At 45.8% G+C, this 25,501-nt stretch overlaps 2 protein-coding genes across 2 annotated transcripts in view; one reads left to right on the plus strand and one right to left on the minus strand.

The window, feature by feature from the left end:
• Positions 1-1,319: 1,319 nt before the first annotated feature.
• Positions 1,320-5,398, plus strand: LOC148416734 (uncharacterized). The gene is made up of 7 exons (XM_088425367.1): positions 1,320-1,571; positions 1,684-1,835; positions 1,963-2,062; positions 2,477-2,561; positions 2,632-2,895; positions 2,982-3,120; positions 3,864-5,398. Exons 1-7 carry the CDS (start codon positions 1,459-1,461, stop codon positions 4,112-4,114), a joined length of 1,104 nt encoding a protein of 367 aa, XP_088281493.1. The 5' UTR covers positions 1,320-1,458; the 3' UTR covers positions 4,115-5,398.
• A 316-nt stretch (positions 5,399-5,714) lies between these two features.
• palld (palladin, cytoskeletal associated protein) overlaps positions 5,715-25,501 on the minus strand; it is a 33,614-nt gene continuing 13,827 nt past the window's right edge. Inside the window, 20 exon segments of the mRNA XM_088425370.1 lie at positions 5,715-6,351; positions 6,550-6,683; positions 7,225-7,390; positions 7,558-7,765; positions 8,325-8,457; positions 8,738-8,826; positions 9,936-10,085; positions 10,160-10,384; positions 11,842-11,943; positions 12,085-12,229; positions 12,577-13,239; positions 21,895-22,025; positions 22,027-22,292; positions 22,658-22,777; positions 23,708-23,731; positions 23,889-24,030; positions 24,478-24,540; positions 24,610-24,727; positions 24,804-24,870; positions 24,960-25,135. Of these exon segments, the coding sequence (XP_088281496.1) occupies positions 6,188-6,351; positions 6,550-6,683; positions 7,225-7,390; positions 7,558-7,765; positions 8,325-8,457; positions 8,738-8,826; positions 9,936-10,085; positions 10,160-10,384; positions 11,842-11,943; positions 12,085-12,229; positions 12,577-13,239; positions 21,895-22,025; positions 22,027-22,292; positions 22,658-22,777; positions 23,708-23,731; positions 23,889-24,030; positions 24,478-24,540; positions 24,610-24,727; positions 24,804-24,870; positions 24,960-25,135 (3,286 nt within the window). The 3' untranslated portion in view covers positions 5,715-6,187.

Genomic DNA, 25,501 nt, shown 5'->3' on the forward strand with positions numbered 1-25,501 from the left:
GCATTGTAACTGATGTACAAGTGGTGTAATTTGTTTTAATTGTTTGGAGTATAACAACAAATTTCTTTCTTGATGAAACTGCATTTCCTCATCAAATGATGACTATTTGCATTTCAACTTTTTGCACCTTTTTTAAACATTTAGCTTAAATTTTTCTCATGGAATTATGACCTTATGCACATATTAAACCTTGGGGGGGGCACCTATATTGAAAATGTTTTGGTAAAATTAAAGGGTTTTTTGTAATATTGTGTCTTTCATAAAAAAGAAAAAAAACATCTCGTCGTTTGTTTGCATCGTTGTTTAAACTGCACGCATTCCCATCCAGAATGGAGTTGACTGTTTTTTGTTTTGTTTTTAAGAACACGAGACACAGGTCTCCTGTTAAAATACTTGATCCATTTTAATTTACTTATTGTTGGTGGTTTACTGGGGCCTTTACTTCTACTGTCTGAAATCAACCTTTGTGTCCTATTGTGAAATTCTGAAGAATTTGAGGGAATAGCCCATTTTTTTAAAAGGCTGTTTAACAATAAAAGCTAATGATTTCCATGATTGTGTTTGCACACGCCGTCTTTTGTCCTGTTTACGATGTGATTCTGCCCAGCTGCAAGAAGGCTGACAGGAAATGGCAGGCATCCACACGAACGCACACGCCCTGGAGAGGAGTGGTTACCATGGCGACAGCTTGTGCCCATCGCAGGCTGCCGCGTTTACGTATCACAATACAGTGAGTGCTTGCTTTGTTCAGTTTCAGCTTGTTTGCGGGCGTGTTTTGTGAAGGCAGATATATTTTTATTTGTAAGGGAGGAGGTGCACAACAGCATAAACAAGACCTGACAAAATACAACGATGCAAACTGATAAATATTCTTGATCTTCTGCAAAGAACAAATGTAGCTAAATGTGCACAGCAGTGACATTCTCCAATATGCTTGTATTTTACTGCCCCCCGGTGGCCAATCTGTGCACAGCAAAAAGTTTGTATAATTTTTTTAAAGGGTTTTTTATTCAAGTGCTTGGCTTAAAGAGCATTTTAGTAGTTAGATACTAAAGTACATGATTACTTGACAACTTGATTAAAATTATTAATTAGAACTTACTTAAAGTCATTTAAATTTAATATTCAATTTCTGAACATGATTACTTTTGTACTTTAGTAACTAAATTACTTTTAGTACCTAAAGACTACGTTTTAGTACTTAGTTCATTATGTCAATCTTTGGGATCAGTTAAGAGTCAAGAGAAGGAATTTTGCAACGTTTTGATGCAATGTTTGAATTTTGCAAAGCTTTGATGTCAGTCATAAAGAAGTGTGATGCTGTGTAAAGTGAGTGGCTTCGTGGTTCACTGTTTACAAGACTATATCAAAACCAGGAAGTGGTTTCAAGCTGTGCAGTGCTGTTAGTGTGTGTGTGTCTGTCTGGGTTTTGAGGGGGTGGGGGATTTCATCAGAACCATGGATAGCAGTATTAACATGACCAGGAGCCACCTCAGGAAACGTCTGGACCAGATGGGCTACCGACTCCATTTTGGAGTGGATTCGGTGCCGCTGGTCGCTAAACTCCTCAGGTGTGTAAACGTATGCAAGCAAATGCTCTTACTTTTTACTTCCCCTCTCAAAAAGATGTTTGAACAGGGGTGTGCAGACTTTTGATATGTTGACTTTGAATTTGGCTCGCAGCGATCTGGTGCACACCACCATCAGCCTCCGCGACGCCAAGCTGTCCGGGGCCAAGGCCGAGGGTTCTCGCAAGTCGTCCGTCTCGTCCGAGCTGCCCTACATGACGGTGCTCGGCCATCAGCTGGCCTCCGGCGACCATTTTATCAGTACCGGTAAGAAGCAAAACCGCAGCTATTGATAGTTGAACACAAACGGTGTAGCAACACATTTAGACAAAAAACATAGTAATCCTCACGGGCACATATTCTTTATCCTGCAAAAACCACCGTGTCATTTCAGGTGGGAGAAAGACGAGCAATATTTTGGTCCACCAGTCTACACAGACCAATGATGCGCAGCCTCATCCTCCTCATGTTCATGATGAGCTTTTGTCTCAAAGGTTTGTGATTTTGCCAACAAAAGTGAGCTTATCCCTGTTTTCTTGTTGCTTTTTACAAATATATATTTATATATTTGCACTAATCCGTACTGTCTGTTGTAATCGCTGGGGCGACGAGAGGGAGCGATTGGAATGACTGTGGAATAACTGACCGAGTATTAACAGGCCTTTAGACTCCGCTTTAGGACTGAGCGTGGGAGTGTCATCGGGGTAGAAGCCGCTGTTTTAGTTTGAAGCAAATTCGCATTCCATTTACGGCCGAACAAGACCGAGTATTAACAGGCCGTTGGACGGCTTCAGACTTTGCTTTTGGGCAGAGCGTGGGAGTGTTATCGAGCTTCTGTGAAATGACGGTCTTTTAAAACAAAAACCGCCAACCGCTGAAGCCGCAAACAACGACGTTTCTCTGCGCAGGCTGCTGGAACTTCAAGAAGAACTGGTCGCCCTCAAGTCGGAGCTGGACTCGTCGGAGGGGCGCGCCAAGGCCCTCGGCCGACAGGTAAGCGGGCGCCGGGCGGGCCCGGCGGGCGCCGTCGCTGACGTCGTTTCCGTTCGCCGCTCGTCAACAGTTGTCGGAGGCGCAGGAGGCCAAGCGGACCCTGGAACGGACGCAGGAGCGGACGCGGCTAGAGGAGACGGGTCGGGTGGCCTCCCGCCACCAGGAGGCGCGCGGGGAGCCGAGCCGCAAGGACGAGGCGCTGAGCCAGGCGCTGGCGCTCAAGGAGCGCGTTCTCAACATGGCTTACAGGAAGCTGTCCGCCTCCAAGGAGCTGGTCCTGGGCCAGCAGGAAGTCATCCGGGACTTGGAGGACAACTTGGGCAAAATGAAAGCGGTAGGTGAGGCTTCGCGGCGGTCAGGTTCCGAATTCAAATCCGTCAAGCGTAAAAGCCCGGCGTCTGATCGTTTGTTGCCGTTTAGGAAGCCTGCCAGCAAAGTCGTCTGCGGCAGTTGCTGGACGAGGCCAGAGGACGCAACCGCAAACTGGAGCAAGCGCTGGCCTTCCTGGAGGCCGACAAGAATGCCCTGCAGGACAAAGTGGACGACATGATGGCCAACGGTCAATCTTTACCTACTCCAAGCCTGCTTTCAAACCTATTTTAAAAGCCTAACCCTACTTTGAAACTCAAATGTTGTTTAAAACACAACTTTTAAATTGAAACATTGTTTGATATCCTACTCTGACACTGAAACATTCTTTGAAACCCTACTCTGAAACTAAAACATCATTTGAAACCCAACTTTGAAACTGAAACATCGTTTTAAGCCCTACCAGAGTCACTGGTAACTGAAACAATGCTTGAAACCATACTTTGATACTGAACCATCATTTGAAACCCTACTTTAAAACTGAAACATTGTTTTAAGCCCTACTTTGAAACATTCTTTGAAACCCTTCTTTGAAACTGAACGATCATTTCAAACCCAACTTTGAGACTTAAAGATTCTTTGAAACCCTACTTTGAATCTGAACCATCATTTGAAACCCAACTTTGAGACTTAAAGATTCTTTGAAACCCTACTTTGAATCTGAACCATCATTTGAAACCCAAGTTTAAAACTGAAACATTGTTTTAAGCCCTGTTTTGAAACTGAAAGATTCTTTGAAACCCTACTTTGGAACTGAACCATCGTTTGAAACCCTCTATTGAAACCCTAACCCAATTTTCAAACCCTATCCCCAGTTTGAAAACCTGATCCTTAGGTTGCTGAGGTCAAATGGGGGGAAAAAAGGCCAATCCTCGCTCCGCTTCTCCCCTCGAATACCTTGGAAATCAAGTTATCTGCTTTGTGCCGTTTCAGAGCGAGACCAAGCGCTGACCTTGGATTTTGGGGGCGGCGACAGCGGCGGCGGGCCCGCGCGCCGTCTGGCGGCCGTCGTGGAGAGCCTGGAGGAGGAGCGTGATCGTTACCGCCGCGAGGCCCGCCACTACAAGAGCCTCTTGAGAGCCGCTCCGTCCACGCCCCCCGCGGCGCAGACCGCCTGCAGCCCCACGCAGACCGAGAGGAACAAGTGCGTTCTGGCCGCCAGCTTCCAGGGCAGCGCCGGGTGACTTTTGGGTCCTCCTTTCTGTCCTCCAGAGACAACCCTAACCCCACTTCAAAAGCCCTATTTATAGCCCAAACCTATCCTAAAAACTAATTCGAGTTTGAAACCCTAACCCTAATTACAACCCTACTTTGAAACTAAAACCCGTTTAAAATCCTACTTTTGAAACCTCGAACATATTTTAAAACCGTACTTTGAAACCCAAATCATTATTAGAAACCAATACTTTGAAACTCTAACTTTTGTTTAAAACATTAATTTGAAACCCTAACACTAGATTAAAACACTACTTTGAAAACGTAAGCATTATTTAAAAACCTACTTTGAAACCCTAATCTTAATTAGAAACCAATACTTTTAAACCCTAAACTTGATTAAAATCATTGATTTGAAACCAACACTACTTTGAAACCTTAACCTCTAAACCTAACCCAAACTCTAATTCCAACCCTAACCCGTTTTTTACTGATCCTAACCCTAACCCCAATTTCTCACCCTCACCTTAATTTTAGGGTTTCAAATGAGTGTTTTGAGCTAGAATCAGGGTTTCAAATTTGGGTTTTAAACGAGGGTCAAGGCTTCAAATTTGGGGTTCTAAATTGTGCTTATGGTTTCACGGTAGTCTTTTGAACTAGAGTTAGGGTTTCAAAGTAGGGTTGTAATCAGCGTTAGGGTTTTAAAGTAGGGTTTACTTTACTACGACTAATTTCAACCCCAAATCTTAATTTGAAAGCAATACTTAGAAGGCCTGTTCGTTATTTAAAACACTAAATTGAAACCCTAACCCTATTTTAAAAACTCCTTGGAGACCTTAAAGATAATTAAACCCTTCTTTGAAACCCTAACCCTAATTTGGAAACTTTCATTCAAACCCAAAGCGATGTGGCTTAAATGACGCCATCCAGTGTCGGAAAAAAGCATCTCTGTCTTGATTTTAAGATTCTTCCTTCACGTTTGTTGACCAACAATAGCCACAAGATGGCGACATTTCTTTTTTTGTGCATTTATCCTGCATAGGAAAGTTGAAGTGCAACATGTCAGGAATTAGTTGTTTTTTCTTTACGACATTGTATACAGTTAGTCACTTTTTTTTTCAGGATGTGGGGGAAGACAATGAATTATGAGACTTTTTTTTTTAAATCACCATGAATAGTATGGCTTTTTTATTGAAAGAAAAAAAATCCTCGTCTAAACACCATGTATAGTAAGGCATTAAAAAGTAATGTTTGTTTTATTTTATTTATTTTTTTGGAAAGTCCATTCAGAATAAAGTACAAAGTATTATAAAGCTTTGTTTTGTTTCTAATTAAAGATGAGAAATTACTATGTATAATAAGACATCAAAAAGGCACATTTTCATTTATGGAAAAGCATTAAAAAACGTTTTGTTTTTAAGAAAACACTGTCCATGTATAATAAGGCTTTTTTTAACCAATTAAAAGTTTACTTTTTTTTTAAAAACCTTGAATATTTTATCCATGCATACTAAGGCATGACAAACAATAAAAAAATAGAATATACCCAAAACATTGAAATAAACTACATATAAACAAGTATTTGAAATCTTAATGTTTTTACTAAAATACAAAAAAGGTCCAGCCATCTTGTTGTGAGAATGTTTATTTGCAACATTCGTCAACTAAAATAATACGCTGAGCAGAGATCAATCCATATACAGCCATGGAAAACACACGCACACACACATGCTTGATGAGAATAGTTATGAATAATCATAATGCGCTTATGACTGGAAAGTTGCTGTTTTGGCACTGTGCGCACACGAGTGTCCCAAGATCTCATGCAAAACAACAAAAACGAAAAAAAAAAACAAAAAACGTGTTGCCGTGTAATCGATGGATGATATAATTTAAAATGTCGGCTATGGAAATTGTTTTTTTGTTTTTTAAATACAAAAATAAATGCGTAGAATCCAAACAGTTGGTCTTTCCAAAACCAAAACCTTCTCAGAGGGATCCTCGCTCGCCCACCCGCTCGCTCGCTCGCCTTCTTGCACTTGCCAGTCGCTTTTGAAGAAAAAAAAGGGGGGGAAAATGGAAAGAAAGAGAAGGGGCGCCCCCTACAGGTCGTCGCTTTCCACCAGGGCGCCGGGGGGGAGGGGGCTGCAGTCGGGGAAGAAGGCCGCCTTGACGTCCAGGCCGCGCTCCGTCAGGGCGGCGTAGCGGCTGCCGCACGGCCGCACCGCCTTGGCCTTGCGCGCGCTCGCCGCTTGCTGCCGCTGGCCTGGCCACGCCCATCGCCGGCCGCGCCCACCACACAAAAACACAGCCGCGCCGCAAATGAGCATTTAACCGCTTGGAAATGAAAACTTTACCTCGTTATAAATTTACCCTAAATTACTTTTTGCATCTCGCAAAGAATTCCTATGAAATAAGAAGAAAAAGTGTATTTGTAATACGTATGATATCTTTGGTTTCTCACCGTGCACGTCGAGGCGCGCGGTGCTGGAGACGATGCCCGCCTCGTTCTTGGCCGACACCGTGTACCAGCCCGCGTCCTCCTTGCAGGCCGGCTGGATGATCATGCACAGGTAGCCGCAGTTGTCCTGGTGCATGCTGGGACAAAAAAAAAAACAACCCTTTTTTTGTGTGTATTTTTTGAGTATTTTACTTTCTTTCTCCTATTATTTAACATTACATTATCCTTATTAACATTATTGTATTTTCATTAAATGAATAAATGATAATAAACTATAAATATGAGCTTAGTTGTCGTTCACTACGTCACCGTAACAGCCGAATAACGTACAGAGAACGTAAAACAGGAAACGGAAATGCAACGCCACCCGACAAATTAAAAGCATGCATTTCAAAATAAGATAAAATACGTCACGAACTCTAACGCTTGGAGAATTCTTAATACAGTATATATATATATATATATATATATATATATATATATATATATATATATATATATATATATATATATATATATATATGGTATATATATATACCATATATATAATGGTATATATATATATATATATATATATATATATGTATGTATGCGTGTGTGTGTGTGTGTGTGTGTGTGTGTGTGTGTGTGTGTGTGTGTGTGTGTGTGTGTGTGTGTGTGTGTGTGTGTGGTGCCCACCTGATTCTGTCGGTGTTGTGCGTGAGCGACTCGTTCTCGCGTTTCCAGAAGATCTGCGGGTAGGGGACGCCGCTGACGCGACATTCGAGCCGCACGGGGTTCCCCTCGGCCACGCTGGTGTTCTGGAGCTTTTCCGTGAAGCACGGAGCTTTGTGCAGCTCTTTGGCTGCGTGGGACAAAAAAAAAAAAAAAACATACATTAGGGCTCTGCATGTTAGTTTTGGCTGTAATTCCACTTTTGACCACGAGATGGTGCAACAATGGTTTCGACACCGACGTTGTCGAAAGAAGGGAAGCAAAAGGTTTTCGGCAAAGGCGAAGCTAAGATTTTACCGGCGACGATGAGCTCCAGGTTGAAGGAGTTTTGCCCGGCGCGGTTGCTGGCGATGCAGGTGTAGATGCCGGCGTCGCGGGCCCCCACCGGCTCGATGACCAGCGAGTGCACGCCGTTCTCGCGCACCAGCATCTTGTGGGCCGAGTCGGGCCGGATGGTCTGGCCGTTCAGCTGCCACAGCAGGTCCGGGGTGGGCAGGCCGCTCACCTGCCATTCACGGAAAATTGGAAAACGGAAAATTCTGGTCAGTTTTATTTGGGGGTGGGGTTTTTTGTTTATTTTGTTAAATTATCAATAAATACAATTTATATTTCGTCTGATCTGACTTTACACCACCAAGAAAACTAGCCAGGTAAACCTGGAATAAAATTATGGTCACAATAAAAATCCATCCCCCCAAAAATGTGTTGTTGGTTGTTGTTGTTGTTTTTTACTTTGGTTACTTAAAAAATATATTAAATTAATAAATACATAAAATTATATTTATTTTGTCTGGCCTGGCTTAAAAAAAGGGAAAAAATATGAAGAAAAAAAGCCAGGTGGACCTGGAATAAAATTATGAAAATCCACTCATAACGAAAGTTTTATTTTTTTTATTTGTTTCTTTTGTTAAAAAATAAATACGATAAAAACACATTTAAAAAAATAGCAAGTTAGACCTATATGGTAGCAAAGCATAAAAAAAAGTAGTTTTAAGCTATATTTTGCAGGATTTTGGGGGTCCTCGGCGATACAATTGTATTGAGGTCATGAGTGGGGGGGTCACCTTGCAATCCATGCGACAAAGGCGTCCCTCCTGCACGATGAGGTCGCCGGGCGCCTGCAGGAAGTGCGGGCGGAAGTGGCGCTCCTGGATGTTGTCGTTCTCGTCGCCGCTGTCTCGGGATCGCGACCTGGGCCTGCGCATGCGTTTTGACGTCATTCTACCTTTGCTTTCATTTGATGTACCGACTCAACATTTTTCACCTTTGAACTACAACCACATTTGTTTGCAAGCGTCATCGTTCTGTCAGCAACAATTTAGCCAAGAGGGAGGGGATCAAAACAAACGTTGCCTCTCATTAGTCCACAAAACAAGTGTGACGCAAACCCTTGCAGGTCCTGACATGTATGTGTGTGTGTGTGTGTGTGTGTGTGTGTGTGTGTGTGTGTGTGTGTGTGTGTGTGTGCGTGTCTCACCTGCGCATGTGCCCCGGCGCCGAGCGCTGGCTACGGCCTCGCTGGTTGACGGCCTGCACCATCATTCTGCCCGTGCAGCTCACCCGGCCCTGTAATACAAGCAACAGTCACCGGGGGTGCTGGTTGCTGCTGCTAGCTGCTATGCTTTTAGCACCTTGTGCTGCTCACTGCTGCTAGAGCCGATAGCTGCTAATGTCGCTGCTAAATTCTGGCGACAGGTGCCACTACTAGCTACTAGCATCTGATGGCGTTGGCTAATGCTGGCCGCGAACATTAGGGCCTCTCCTAAATGCTGCCTACAGGCTAACGCGGCTAGCATCTGGTGGTGCTCAATGCTGCTAGCTGCTATCGTTGGAGCCGCTGCTTTTTTCTAGGTACCACTGCTAGCTGCTAGCCCCTATTCATCTTTGCTGCTACTAGCACTAACCACTAACTAGCCACTAGCCACAACTAGCCACTAATCTGGAGCCACAGGCACAATTGCTAACCGCTAACATTGCGAGCATCTGGTGGCGTTTGCCACAGCTATCCACTAACATCGAGCCCTTGCTAATTGAAGGAAACAGGCGCAGCGGCTAGCTGCTAACGCTGATAGCATGTACTGCTGTTTGCAGATACTACTAGCACTGCTAGAAACTAACATTGGAGCAACTACTAATCACTGGAAACAGCATCGACTGCTAGCTGCTGATAGCATTTAGTGTTCTTAGCCCTGCTAGCCACTAACATTGGCGCTATTGCTAATTGTCGGTGACAGGCGTTACCGCTAACAGCAAACATCATTAGCATCTGGTAGTTTGCCACTGCTATTCACTAACATTGAGCCGCTGCTAGCTGCTGACGCTGCTAGCATCTGGCGCCTTTTACAATTGAGCCACTGCTAATTGCTGGCGACAGGCATGGCCGCTAGCCGCTAATCGTTGGAAACGGGCGCCACGGAATACAATGTCAGTGTAATTAAGGCTTTTAAGCGTTCTTAATTAGCATAATCAGCAAGTGAAGTTTATTTCAGGACAACGTGGCATTGTTGACGCCGGCAATTAGTCAAGTCAGCCATCGCGCCGCCACGCACCGCCGTCCCAAGGCATCCGTGTCAATACGTTGCCTTATTTCTGGATCGGAATCTGGCTAATAACAGCGAGGCACACGTGCAAACTCCCCAACGAGCAGATGGCAAAGTGTGTTTTTGCGGCCCCACCTCGGGGTTTCCCGCCATGATGGTGTAGTTGCCGTCATCGTCCAGGGAGGCGGCGGCCGTGTGCAGCGTGCAAGTGCCGTCGGCGGCGCGCCCGATGCGGTAGTGCTCGCTGCGCTTGGAGATCTGCTTGCCGTCTTTGAACCAGTACACCTGCCGCGCCGCAAAGAAGGTCAAAGGTGGCGCGGCGGAAGCCCGTCTCGCGTCCACCGGTCGCCGTCTTTCACCTTGGGCTTGGGCTCGCCGTGGACCTTGCAGCTGAAGGTGACGGGCATGCCCTCAAACACCTTGTAGTGTTTGAGCTTGGCGTGGAAGGCGGGCGGCGTCCCGCGGCCGGCCCGCCAATCCTCCTGGTGCTCCACGTCCTCGTCCGACTCCTCCACCGGCGAGCGCTCCAGCCGGAACTCGATCTCGCTGATAAGACGCTGCTCGAAGCTCGACACCTTGTACTCCTGGAACAGCCCCAAATAAAAGGCCCGCTTAGCGTTGCGCTAACGTAGCCGCGAGCTACCTCAGCGAGCGCCCTTCCGCGCCGCTGTCCGGCAAAGCGGGGAGCGTGCTCGCTGCCGAGGAAGCGGGAAGCGTTAGCTACGCCTCGGCTCGCCGATGGCTTTGCTTGTAAGGAAGGAAGGAAGGAAGGAAGGAAGGAAGGAAGGAAGGAAGGAAGGAAGGAAGGAGCGAGGAAAGGAGTAGGGTAGGAAGGGAGGAAGGAAGAAAGGAAGTGATAAAGGATGAAGCAAAGAAGGAGGGAGAGATGGAAGGAAGACAGAAAGAAAGAAAGGAAGGAAGGAAAGAGGAAAGGAGGAGAGTAGAAAGGGAGGAAGGAAGAAAGGAAAAGAGGAAGGAAGAAAGGAAGGAAGGAAGGAAGGAAGGAAGGAAGGAAGGAAGGAAGGAAGGAAAGAGGAAAGGAGGAAGGGAGGAAGGAAGAAAGGAATTGATAAAGGATGAAGGAAGCAAAGAAGGAGGGAGAGACGGAAGGAAGGAAGACATAAAGAAAGGAAGGAAGGAAAGAGGAAAGGAGGAGGGTAGAAAGGGAGGAAGGAAGAAAGGAAAAGCGGAAGAAAGAAAGGAAGGAAGGAAGAAAGGAAGGAATGAAAACAGAGAACGAAGGAAAGGAGGGAGGGAGGGAGGAAAGGAAGCTAGGAAGGAGGAAAAGGAGAAAGAAGGAAGGGAGGGTGAAGGAAGGAGGGAACAAAAGAAGAAATGGACGGAAGTCGGGAGGGAGCAAAGGAAGGAAGGAAGTAAAGGTGGAAGGGAAGGAGTGAGGAAGGAGGGAAAGAATAAAGGAAGGCATGAAAGACAGAAGGAAGAAAAGGAGGAAGGAAAGTAGGAAGGAAAAAGGCTGAAGGAACGAAGGAAGGAGGTACCCCCCCCCCCCCCCAAAAAAAAAAAAAAAGAGCATGCTAAAAATATGACTGCAAACACAGGTCATTATTTCTCGAGGGGGCGTGGCTTGCGTCCCACCTTCCCACCTTATCGATAAAAATAGAGGCTCAATGTTCCCCATGAATGAACAAGACAAAGTGGGCGGAGCTGGCGCCACACGCGCACCACCCTGACACTTTTTAATGTTTACACTTCACACACACACTTGTCCAAAGTTCAAACACCTCATCAATGGTCAAATTCAAACATGTGAAAGCAGCGTGCTGTGCAAAAGTATTGGGACAGCCAAAGCAAACGTGGAGGTCAAAACCCAAAAAACACTTGCAGTACAAAATGCGTACTGTGCAAAAGTATCGGGACACCTACAAGAAGACAATCATGCAAACCGACCCTCCGAAACAGCTAAACAAATGTTTCCACTTATGCATTGTGCAAAAAATATCGGAACAAGAAGAGAAAGAGGAAAGTAAGTCGCGGGAAGGTCCACGGAATCCTCCCACGATGGACACGTGTGTAAGAATACCTGCGTGGCGGGCTCCTCCTCGGCGTCCTGCGCCTTTAAGACGGTGGCGGCGTTGTCGGCGCCCAGCAGCCTGCGGGCCATCTTCTCCTCGTAGGTTAGCCTCTGCAAGCACGGATGCATGTCAGCGCGGGTTAGTGTGTAAGTAGTGCCGCGCGCACACGCACACATCTAGTTAGGACACGGTTAGTAGCCGTGGGTTAACAAGCAGCGGGGGAGGACACACACACACACACAAATACACACCTGCTGGCCGTTGCTGAGGCGCTCCTCTTTAAAGCGCAGCTTCCTCTCCAGGTCCTGGATGACGGCGTCCTTGGAGCCTTGAATGTCCGAGTCGGAGGCCACGCGGGCCGTGCGGCTCCCTGGAGACTTCTTGGGGAAGGCTTTGCTGCGCACACCACACAACCACACGTAAAAAAAAAATATATATATATATATATATATATATATATATATATGGCTTATCTGATTGTTTTGTTGCTGCTCCCTTTAGCGCAGCTCCATCTAGTGGCTGCATAACACAACCACTACTGTAGCTTCTAATCTATGCGCCTTATAATGCAGTGCGCCTTATACGTGAAAAAAACGGTTTTACAATAGTCCAGTTATTGAAGGTGCACCTTCTGATCCAGTGCGCCGTATAGTGCGGAAGATACAGTGCGCGAACGCCGAAAAAGAAGATTCGAATGAATTCCTAGCGCTGATGACATCACAAATGTGTATTTGGGAACTCACACAGTGCCGTTTCCTTTGGGGAGGCCCAGCGCGTTGACGGCGGGGCCGGGCGACATGGCGGTGGGCGTGGCCGGCAACACCGAGGACAGGAAGCTGGAAGCCGGAGACGGCGGCACGGAGGAGAACGGCGAGGACGCGTCCGAGAGGGCGGGCGACGCGCACAACGGCGGGGGAGGAGGGGGCGGCGGGGGAGGAGGTGGAGGAGGGGGGAAGTCCTGGGCGCCGCCCGAGGGCGAAGGCGGGTTAGCCGAGGCCAAGAAGGGCGGCGGCGGGGGCGGGAAGGAAGGCGAGACGGGTGACTCGAGGCCCATGGAGAACGGCGGGCCGGGCGTCTTCCCGAAGGCTTTATGCGAGCTGGGGGGGGACAGGGGGGAGGACAGCCCGGAGCCCGAGGAACCCGAGGAGTGGGCGGCGAAACCGGCGCCGGGATTCTGGGCGGCGATGAACTGCTTGGGCCGCGCGTAGTTGAAGGTGCTGGCCTGCATGCTGACGCTGCTCTCCAGCTCTTGGAAGGAGGGCGGAGGAGGGAGGGGCGGAGACGGCGAGGTGGGCGGGAGCGCTTCCTGCGGCGGGGGCGGGACTTCCTGCTGCTGCAGCCAGATGGCGGCTTCCTGCTGCTCCAATAGAATCTGCTCCTGAAGCTGCTTCAGCTGCAACGCGTTCCTGCATGTCAACAAACGCAACATGTCAATCCTTACGAAATTTCACACTGTAAATCAACACAATGAAAAAAAAAAAAAAAACATGCCTACTAACAAACAAAAAATGCAACCATCTCCCTCATTAGTATTATAACCAATGCTTGAGTTTGCAAAATGATCTCACTGTAAATAATTTTCCATAATGAGCTACAGAAGAGCAGATCCGCACATCTCACAAAAAAATCCTGCCAACTACTGGCCTGGCATGAAAACTACATCTTATTTGAGCCACCTGAGAACTGATAGCTTTAAATAAATGATCATTTTAGCATATTTACAGCAGTGTTTATAAAAAAAAAAATACAATCCCTAAAACAAATAAATAAATCCATGAATATCCATTCTGGCATATTTACAGAAATATTTATTAATATGTACTTCCCGCAATAAATAAATGCTAATTCTGGCCTATTTACAGAAATCTTGATGAATATCCCCAGTCGGTAATATAAATAAAGAGATCAAACCATTTTCAAGTAGTTGTCATGTGAGCATTGACTTAAATGTGGGCGTCGAAGAACGCTGATGAGCGCACCCCAGGAGGAAAGACGGCAGGCTGGACCGTGCCGCGCGGGCCCAAAACACACACTTGAACAATCGGAAAGCAAAGATCAGCAGCGGCACCCGAGCGGCAAACAAAAGAAAGCGCCATTGAGCCTCTTTATCTCCTCCGTGCATTGTCAACACTTTTTTTTTGTGGACAGCGGCCGGCTGATAAGATATGAGCGCTTGCGCGGCCTTTCCTTCCCGCAACACACACGAAGACATTCAAACCCCGCCTCCAACCTCCTCCAAAAAAAGCAACATGGTCAAACTAAGCACACGCTTCTACCTTGTAAAAGCATACTGTAATTCTGTAGTTAAATGCATAGTCCATTTTTTTTTTTTTTGCTGCAATTTACTGGATATCGTGCCGCTTCTTAGTGTGTGCATCATGGCCAACAGGGGGCACTGCAATACAGACGTAAGACATATAACGTTGCATTACATACAAATTGCTTGTCTACATGTGTTGCTCCACCGCATTCAAATAGGCATAGCTTTTTTCAATGATCTACCGCCTGAAAAATATTTTTCGGCCAAGTATCCTCAAACCGGCACAAAAAGTATAATAAAACAGAGTGACAGCCGCGTTTGAAGTATTGTACTTTGGAAATACATTTGTAATGGTTTCCCCGAGTGTATTTGATTCAGGAACTCCAGAAGACACGCCCTAAAACATCAGCGGCCAGAAATTGTCGTCTCACTAATGACAATGTGCGCACGAAAAGACTTGCAAATGCTCACTATGATGCAATTTTGCAACAAGTTGCTGCACGTTCCAATCCATTTGCTCTTAATTCGAAAATAAAACGCACCGTTCCCGTTACGAAATGAAATCGGGTTGACCTATATAAGCATTCAATTAGGCTGTCTTCATGTAGCCACTTTAGCATAAAGTTCGCATCAAGCTAACAGCTTGTTCTCTTCGGTAATGGCTCGTGTATTATTTGCAGTTTTTGTTGATTTCTATCATATTATCCTCAAACTATTTCATGTTGCATGGATGTTCATGTGCACTGTATGAACTATATGGGCTAGTTTCTCGTGAATCTGTTTTGTTTTTATCTATCGTGAGCAAAAATAGAGAATGACCAAGCGTCAACATGAATGTAGGTCAGTTGAATGTCGAAAAACTGAAAGTAAACTAAGTGCGTGTTGAGAACAAGGCAGATCCCAGAGGGAGAGCTAATCAGGAGTCCCTCAGGGCTGACTTCAGCAGCTGGCCGCAATCTTTTCCAGATGTTCCACAATCGGAACCACAAAAAAAAAAAAAAAACACTGAACCCTAAAAATGATTTTTCTTCCAACCCTTCTTTAAAGGGACACACGTTCACGTCTGTCCAGCATGTCTATACGTTTGCTCTTCCATTTCCCAAAGAGCCAAAGAGTGCTTTTACTGGAATAGTTTGGCAGCGAGCGGGCGGGCGGGCGGGCGGTCTGCAGCAAGCAGCTCGATTTCCTTTTTTGGCGTGAATGGAGCGGCGCCGGCTGAGCGCGCAGGAAACTTTTTCTTTGCGCGCTCATCTCGTACTCCTTTTACAATGCTCCAGACACAACACCGCAAATGTGTTACACAACTAACTAACTAACTTACTAACGAACTAACTGGCTAACAGGGATGTGTGAAGCCACTTTTTTCCAGGCCGATATTGAAACAAAGTATTTTTTCTATGACTTTTTTCAAATCCCTTTTACAATAACCCAGAGAAAACGCAACAAAAACGTTAGAAAAGAAGAAAATTTGCAAAGCTCCGAACACAACTCAGCGAACACGTTCGACAAGTGGGTAGTTAGAGACTTGTGTAACTAGCTAGCTAGCTAGCTAATTGTTCGTTAGTCACGCAATTGTTTCCTTGTTGGCGCCTTTTTAGATCCCACTTACAATGGTCCAGACACAACCTAATTAACTGAGATTCTTGATTGCACTTTTTCAAATCCCACTTGCACACAACCCAGTAGGTAGTTAGCTAGTAACTTGCGTAACTAGCTAGCTAGCTACCTAGCTTGTGTCTTTGATACTCTTTTGCCAGATCCTACTTACAATTGTCTACACAAAACCCAGCAGACATGCTATAAAACTAACTAATTAACTAAATAATTTACTAGCTAGCTAACCAACTAATATAATATTCTTTCGAATATCACTGCAATTTTCTATCCTTCCAATATGTGATTTCTCACAATAAGGCTGCAATCGCAAGTACCGATAACTTGAAATGAGGCCAGCTATGGTTTCAAGAGTATCGGTACTTGCTCATCCCTAGTTGTGAATATTTCAATATTGAAAAAGCCATAAAAAATTCTAGTAGCATGACATATTGAGTAGCTTTTTTTTTCAAATCAAAAACTGGCGGATGTTCAATATGGCTGAAAAGGAGGCTTTATGAGCGGGCGCCACTGTTCTCACGTCCCCAACTAAAGAAAGAAGTGTTGCGCGGTTGCCACGGCAACGCAGCTGTGTTTGCGCCGCGGGGCCCGGGGCCAGCGGCCTGGCCCGCAAGTGGCTTTTCAAGGCGCTGCCCTCTGCCTGCTCCTCATTCCAGCTGTGACGGCGCATTTCGCTGCTGCTGCCGCCATTTACAAGACGGCTGATGACAGGAAATGTTGGAGGGGGAGGGCAGGAAGTTGATAAGCGCGCACGACGTTAATGAGGTCGCGCTGGATGTTTGCAAACAAGGCCCGTCAGGCCAGAGGCGCGACGCGTTCGGGGGCCGTAGGAAATGTTAGTGACTCTCCTATCTGAGTCAGACGCGGCGAAAATGCCGCACCAGCTCATTCGGGCCTCCGACAGGAAACGCGTCACCGTTTCCCAACGCTGACTTGCTTGACGTCCATCACATCAATCGCTCCCAAAGACTTTTGCGTGCGTCCTGACGCCGGATGATTACTTGGCGGCTAGTCATGTGATGTCTGCGAGCCAATCATCCAAAAAAAAAAAAGTTGTGGCGGACTTCGTGGAAAATAAAGCTTATCAACTAAATGTCCGAAATTAAGTATTGACATTCAAAGGGGGATCTTAAATAAAATCAATAATCAATAATAAAATAAAATGTAAATAAAATTTTAAAAAAAACCCGCAAGAACAAAAAACAGGAAAATATAAGAATAAAAAAACCCTATAATAAATAAATATTGTATATATATATATATATATATATATATATATATATATATATATATATATATATATATATATATATATATATATATATATATATATATATATATATATATATATATATATATATATATATATATATATATATATATATATATATATATATATAAAATAGCGTATGCAGAATACTTTGTATATTATATACTTTAATATATACTTTATATAATATATCAAATACAAATCTTGTATTAAGATTTTGTAAATATTAGTTAGAAAATATAACATGTAAAATGAAAATACAACATTATTAAAAAAAATAATCCAAAAAAACATGAATAAAAAAAGCTACAAAAAATACTAAATCCTAATAAAACCTATATGATGGATAAAAAATAATGAATAAACAGCTCTAAAAAAAAATGTTGATTATTTCAATGCCCTAAAAATGTAAAGAGCTGAATGAATGACAATACAGAATCCATAAACACATCAGGAAAAAAAATTAAGTTGGGTGCACAGTTTCCTAATCCTGCAGCCAGGCAGGACTTCCCAAATATGGTTCCTTGCCTCTTTTAATGACAAAACTGATTTTTTTCCCCTCAGTGAACACTTACATAATGAAGTCATACCTTAGTTGAACGTGGGAGTTAAAAGCCTCACCGTCAGCTTTGGCAACAACTCGGCTGATTGGAATGTTTCCAGACAATCTTGCCTGACCTTTGCCCTCCAAAACATGTCACATACTTAAAAAAAAACAAAACAAAAGTTTTATTCCTCACTCCTCGCTTGCCAGCCTTGTCAGCTGACTTGGAAAAGCCCTTTCTCTGCCGAGACCCACTCATGAAGCACCCCCCCCCCAATTCTCCTCCAACCCGCCCCCTGGCTCTCCGAGGCCTCTAATTGCACACACACACACACACACACACACACACACACACACACACACACACACACACACACACGCAAAATAGAAGCAGACTGTTTTCCTTCCAAAGGCAGCACACAGAGCCTTTTTCTTCCTTTTGCGTCTCACGTTTCACTCGGCGTCCGACGCCATCCATCCGCACCTTCATCCATCCTCCCTGCATCCATCACACGAGGAACGCCCGACGCGTTCTTCTCCGGGAGGAAGAAACGCTCGGCGGACTTTTGTTACGAGAAGCAAAGCGAACAAATCCAGGACGCTAGCTTCATCTCACCCAAAAGACGCAAACGGCGGAAACTTTTCAAAGTTCATCAAAGTGGAAAGCGACTCCCTTGGCAGCTTTCAGACCAAAGCAAACGATCCGGATGCCTTTTTTTTACCTGCGAGCGTCGGGCGTCCCTTCCGTTGCGGGAGCGTGCGGACGTCTGCGGCCCCGCCAGGTAGCGAGCGACCTATATAGAGAGCGCTCGGCGGCCCGCGCGCTGACAGACGGGCTCTCTCTCTCCCTCCCCCCGCTCGCTCGCTCGACCTCCCGCCCTCCGCGTGAGTCAGGCTGTCTGCCAGACGGGGCCTCCTCCGCCCTCAGCCTTCACAATAAGAGAACTTTCACAGCAAAAGCGCGTCTCCGCTCTCTCGACTAACTTTTGTCCCGCAAACAGAGCAACGTCCAGCCGTGGAAGCACAGAAATGCCTAGGATCCAAAGCATACCACATCAAACATAAAAACCGGACCTATTTGTATATGGAAGTTGACATAATCCAAAGCATACTAGCTATCTATTTGGCTCGAAATGAAAACAAATATTATTGTCCAAAGTGTTCCATTTAATAACTTCCTCCGGAAAGGAAGTGGTCGTGATCCAAAGCATACCACATCACACACATACATCCAACAGGCATCTATTAACTTAAAGAGAATTATCATGACCCGACGTCTTCCACATCATAAGTCCAATATCTATACGACTGTCTCTTGCAAAATATTTGAAAAGGGACATCCCGTGATCCAAAGCATCCCACAACATACATACTGGACATCAAAATATGTATCTATGGTCAAGAAACAGTCACGATCAAAGTGTACCACGTCATATGTCTACTTTGTTTTAAAAACAGAAGAACAACAATACCTTTGGGAATGACTCGTTTTCTATTTGACGCCCCCACATTTCATTTGTTTTGATGAATCAGTGTTGATGGACACAAATGGGAGTGGGTGTCTGTCTGTCTGTCTGTGTATCTTTTGTGTGTGTGTGGGGTGGGGGGGGGGGGTGGGGGGGGTCTGGGATCAATATGTCAAAGCAACATGAGTCACCGCTATTGTTGACTCATTACAGTAAAGTGTTCAGTAAAACACTCTGGTTCTTCATACAAGCAGCTGCAGCCAGTTATGACGCTTTGAGATCTGGATCTGGAGCGGCGTTTTAGAACTAAAAAAAAAGGACCGGGTCAGGATTCAAGGTTCAAATTCAAATCATCAGGCATAACATTGGCATTCGGAACAGAAAGAGGAATTAGACTGAGATTGCAATTCGGAGTACTGAGAGAGGGAAAATGTGGATCAGAATCACAGCACATAGCAAGACTGACATTAGAATCAGTGCCGCAATCAGAATTAAGAGTACAATCTGAATAAGGATGAGAATCTGGATTCGTATTGTGCTCAAAATGTAATAATTGGATTTACTAATGACAATAAAGCTCAAGATTGAGATCATCATGAGAATCGGGATTAAAACATCCAAATTGAAACCAAGGCTAAAATCAGATTTAGGACAGTTATCATGCATTCTGATTTGGATCAGATTTGGCATCCAGACTCAAATCAGAACCAGGATCGGAATCCGAATCGAGATCCAGATTGAGAACAAATGAATGTAAAATTAGGATCTAGACGATCTTGACATCAGAGTTGGGAATTGGATCAAACCCAGATTGGGATCAGGATAATGAATGAGATTACATTTATCCCAGGATTAATTTTGAGATCATGATCTGAACCAGTAATCAAGGCTAAAACTAGAACAAGGATCAGAAACTAGATCTAGATCCAGGTTGCGATAAAATTAATGTCAGGTTAGGATTTAGATCTTGACATCCAAATTGGGATTAGGATCAAAGCCAGATTATGATCAGAATCAGGATAAAGACTGATATCACATTGGTTTTCGAACCAGGCTGTAGAAACATTGCAGAAACATTGAAAAAAATCTTCATTTCCCTGAAGAATGTTCCCATGATTGATTGCTTGAATGCGCAATGTGTCGTAGAGGTCTGGAGAGACACTTCTCTGCACGCGGCGTTTAGCGCGCCGGAACCTTCTTTCCGGGGAAGCGCAGCCTCTGCCATCTGCGAGCGGACCCTGGACTTTCCATGCTGTCAACTCGCAAACATACGAGTCCGCTCAAGTCCTCCGTGACCCGCTTCTCTGCGCTAGCCCCGCCCCCCTTCTGCGCCTGGCGAGGAAGGTCAGCTCTGACAGCTCTCTTCCTTTTTTGGAAACTTTCTCCATTCCGGGCAGGTCATTCTAGGCCGAGCGGCCAATGGCGCGCCGGGTCGGCCCGACGTCTCGGCCAATCCCGGTCCTGGCATGTCCATTTAAGGACTGCCCATCTCCCGACACGGGAGAACGGCGGGACACGATATGATTTTTCTCGACTCTGGTTTCTTGACTCTTTTTTTTTCCATTTTTTTCCCCCCTCTCGGGCCTGCGTTGTCTTCCTTCCACTCTGACTTTTGCTGGCTCGCCAAAGAGCACATGCTGCTGATTTGGCGTCCAAAACCGCAAGCAGCACCTCAGCCGGGGAGCCATTGTTAAGACTTCATTAAGGACTTGATTACTTCCACTTCCACAAACATTCGTGAGTCACGCCGCAGATATTCCTGGCGGCCAAAGACGCGGTAATTCCGCGCAAAACTCAAGAGCACGGCTTGCTATTCTTGTCCAATTTTGGCAAAAGGAAACGCAATCCGCACCATATTTCATTCGATTGTTAAATCAAGATGATAACCGCCGTAGCAAAACCGGAATCGGAATCAATATGAAAAACGACCAGTAGGAAAATTTGTGAGATCAGGATCAGGATTGGGACTGAGATAAGAATAAAGACCTGAATTGAGAAGTAAATTAAGATCAGAATCGCATCAAGTTGAATAATAGGAGCAAAATCAGGGATGGTTCAACGAGGAATCAAGAATCACAACAAGTATCAATTTCAACACCAAAATTACGGCGTGATCAGGAATGAGACTGAGATAAAAATAAAGTCCTGAATCAAGAATAAAATTAAAATCAGAATCGCAACAAGTATTAGCATCAAATCAGAATAAGGATCATCATTTAAACTGAGATCAGGCTCAGAAAAAGGAATTATTGCACTCAAGATGAAGCTCAAAGTGAGGACCAGTATTAAGACTAGATTAAAATAGCAGAATCAGGATGAAGATTGAGACTGGATTCAAAATTGATTGTGTGTGGAGATGAAAAAAATCCGAACGCGGTTTATTTCGGAAAAATTGTGTGAGGTCAGGATCAGGTGCATGATTAAGACTGGAATCTGGATCAGGAGTAAAACTGGGGTCAGAATCAAGATCAGGTCATCATATAGGCTGTGCGCAATTTGAACACATTCAGGATCAAGTCTTGAAAATTGCTTGGATTCTAAAATCACATTGATCCTGCGTACGTATATCCACTCTTGAATTCAATCCGGATCAAACCAAAATCAGTTTGTGTTTTTGGTCGATTTTGTACCAAAGTAAAGTCAAAATGTTTGCAATTATAAACGTATGCTTTCAAGGGAGAAAACCAAATCCGCAAACCGGATTGGCGAAAAACGATTGTGAGCCAAAGACATGGCCGCCTATGCTGGCGCACGGAAGTGTTGTCATGGCAGCGGAATGCTTTTGTTTCCGGGATTCCCCCGCTTCCCTTTTTTTAACCCTTTCATAACGCTATCAGGTCTCCCGGTGGCGCCTCTCTGGCGGCCCCCCTCCCTTCCCCGAGCCCCGGGGGGGGGGCAGGTACTCACAGCTTGGGTTTGGGCTTGGTGGGAAGCGGCGGGCCCTCCCTCCCGGGGGACGGAGACATCTTTCCAGGGGTGGGAGGCGAGTCCGACGGGGCCCGGGTGGGGCTGCGGTCGGATCTTGGCGGAGGGGGGGGGCGGCGGCGTGGGAGGCGGGGGCGCGGCTTCCGCAGGTGGCGACGGCGGAGGGGCGGGCTGGCCGTTAGGCACGCAGCTCATCTCCCGCTGAGTTTCCGCGGCCTCCGGGGGCCACAGCTCCACTTCCTGAGGGGGCATCTTGGGTGGCACTTGCAGCAGGCTGATCTCGGTGGGCGGGGGCGGCGACGGCGGGGGGAAGGACGCCCCGTCCTCCGGTGCGGCGCTATCTCCAGACACGCCGTTACTGGAGGAGGAGTCCTCGGCTCCTGGGGGGAAATAAACAGCGGGGAAAATATTCCATTTATTGCCCCCTCTCGTTCTGGATTTTATCTACCTCGGTGTCTGTGTATCATCTCATCTAAAATAGCCCCCCCCACACACTCGAGTTCAGACACTTCCTGTTTACGCAACCCTCCCTCCACTGCGTGATGCACTCACTTGAGCACAAAGTGACCACAGAATCAGGTGCACTGATTTGATGGTCATTTAACCAACCCAATTCCCAATTCCCAATCATAATCTTGCCCCTGATTTTGCTCTTGTACCCAATGAAGGGGCCCACGCCCCCCAGACCTCCTCCCATCCAAACACTCACGCAATTTCTACGGCAACGATAAGCACAAAGACTGACCGGCTGTTACTGTGAGTTGGGCGGCGCTATTGGCTGAACCGTACGGGTTGGAGGCGGTGCAGCAGAACAGGCCCCCGTCTTCCGGAAAGGCCTCGGCGATCACCAGGGTGCAGATCTCATCTGAGGAAAAACAAACATTCGCATATAAATCAACTGGAAGAAATGTGCTTTAGATCCAAGGGAACGATTTATGTGGCGGGGTCCCACAGGGATCATTCTTAGGTCATCTGATTGTCCATTATTCAAATTCGTTAAGTTTGAAAACACACAACAAAATGCAACAGTGCATTCTGCTATATCCTTACATTTTCTCGAACTATGTCATATTGTATTTTTGCCAATAATTAAGTACAAAATAGGTCATTTGTACTGTATTTGATGGTACCGTATTTTCCGCACTACAAGGCACACTTTCGATGATTGGCCCAGTTTCAAACTGTTTTCACATATAAGGTGCACCACATTATAAGGCGCACACGATGGAAGGTACGGCATAAGGTTGCGTTATGCCTCCACTAGATGGAGCTGCGCTAAAGGGAATGGCAACGAAACAATCAGATAAACTCTGTTAATAGGCAATAGTGTCTGTTGTTTTGGTCTCTGTCACCTACCGCATTTTTTGCACTATAAGGCGCACCGTACTAAAAGGTATAATAATGGCTTATTATAAAACTGTTTTCAAAACTGTTTCAAGGCACATAGAATAGAAGCTTCAGTGGTGGCTGGGCTTGCGTTACGCAACCTCCCTTGCGACCGCTGCACCACCTGAATGTGCGACGTCGCCCCGGGGCTAAAGCAGTAAAAAGTGGAAAGCAGACAGCGACCGCGATGCTGACACGCTACTCCTTTGCAAATGAGACATGACAGACACATGAGACGCCGAGGCAGAGGACGCTCATTTCTATGTACCGGTGAGTCAAAACGAGAGCCCGTGCGCCTGAGTCACAGTCTGAAGAGCTAACACCTGAGCAATTGTTGTGATTCAGTGTTTACGTCGTCTGACTACACCGGGGGACATTGTTATGTCAGACGGACGGTGATTGGACGTACCTGACTCTGCCGCAGATCGGGGTTCTGGTGGAAATTTCATAGAGAAAAACAAAAACAAGAATCGGTGTTTTTTTTTATTAGCCACGTGTGGTTAAAAACAAAAGGACTTTAAGTAATGAATGCTATGTGGTACTATTAGCGTAGCATTGATTTCAGGATTCAAAGGTTAAAAGCCACATACTTTTCTGGAGAATACGAAAATCCGGGGAGTCCGGGATCTCCTCGCCTTGGCGGTACCACTTGACCTGCAGAGGCGGGCCCCCGCGGACCCTGCACTCCAGAACCACCACCTGACCTTCCGACGCCTGGGCGTCCTGCAGCAGCTGAACCAAAGCAATGGCGATGTGTCAAATTTGAACGGAAATTCATTTTGACAAGTCGGATGGGCAAAAATATGGAGACCCCTGCCCGCTCCACCGACAGGAAGTAAAGTGTTGGCAAGTCACCCGACTCTTTCCTCATTTGGAGAAGCTTATGAAAACATTTTCTGGAATTAAAACATATAAAGTGTAAAGTATGAATTAGGGCTATGTAGGAACTTAATTAAACTAACGACTTAAACTAAACAATCACTCAAATGACAAATGCCAGGCAAACACTGGACAAAAATATGGCAAACAAATGGATCGGACCTGCCAAAAATTGGACAAAAACTGACAAGCGTCAAACAAAAAATTAACATGACAAAAATCTGTCGAATGAATGAGAATCTTACAAAATTCGCCCTAATATCCCGTACGTAAAAATGCGTGCTGTGTATTGCGACTTACTTTCGTGAACGTAGGCGGACCTGAGGCATCGCCGGCATACAGCGACGACACGGGACTCTGCGCCTGAAGGACCACGACGCAAAAAAATGAATCCGCGAAGACGGCAGCGTTTCGCCGGCGCCGGATCCTCACCCGCTGCGGCGGCTGCGACAGCGACTGGACCAGCGCGGAGCGCCGAGGCAGAACCTCCGGAGTTTTGGGCGACGACGAGCGAATGGTCAGGGACATGGAAGTGGTTTTCTTCTGCAGTCTGGAAAAGAAGCGGAAGAGCCCAGCTCGGACGACGACGCCGGCAAATCGGCGGGGAGCCGGATCGAAGCACGTACACGGGCATGCTTGCCGATCTGGACTTTGGCGGCGAGCCTTCTCCGTCCGAGTCTGATGAGGACGCTCCTGAAATGAGACCAAAGGTCAAGTTATATTCGTGGCCGTCCACATCGTTTAATTTTTTTTGTTCTTATGTCGAACATTCCGGCGTTGACCTTCGATGTAAACCTCGGCCGAAGTGTTGTCCGCCCCGAGGCTGTTGGACGCCACGCAGGTGTAGCGGCCCGTGTCGTCCTCAAAGGCCTCGGCGATCACCAGCGTGTGAAGCTCACCATCTCGCCAGATGTGGATATCGGGGGAGTTGTGCAGCTCGCGACCCTCGCAGAACCACCTGGGCGACAAACACAACGCTCAACGTCACACTTTTACTGGAACAGATTTCCAACATTCTGATAATCATGTGTACCGAAAAGTCCACCATTTCACCAGTATCCACATTATTCTAAATCATGAAATACGTTTCACATCATTCCATTTCTTTCACTATCATTCCATACCATTGATTATCATTCTTTTTCTCTGTCATTTTCAAGTTTTTCATTGAACCATTCCTCACCGTTTGATATCTTTCCATGTCATTCTACACATACTTCCAGGATTCCACATCAATCCATATCATTCAATATAATTCCATACCGTTGTTATCATTGTTTTTCACAGTCATTTTTTACTTTTTCACTGAACCATCCCACATCAT

Source organism: Hippichthys cyanospilos, chromosome 10, assembly GCF_059441005.1.
Source record: "Hippichthys cyanospilos isolate Australia breed blue-spotted pipefish chromosome 10, RoL_Hcya_1.0, whole genome shotgun sequence".
In the NCBI taxonomy this organism is placed as follows: domain Eukaryota; kingdom Metazoa; phylum Chordata; class Actinopteri; order Syngnathiformes; family Syngnathidae; genus Hippichthys; species Hippichthys cyanospilos.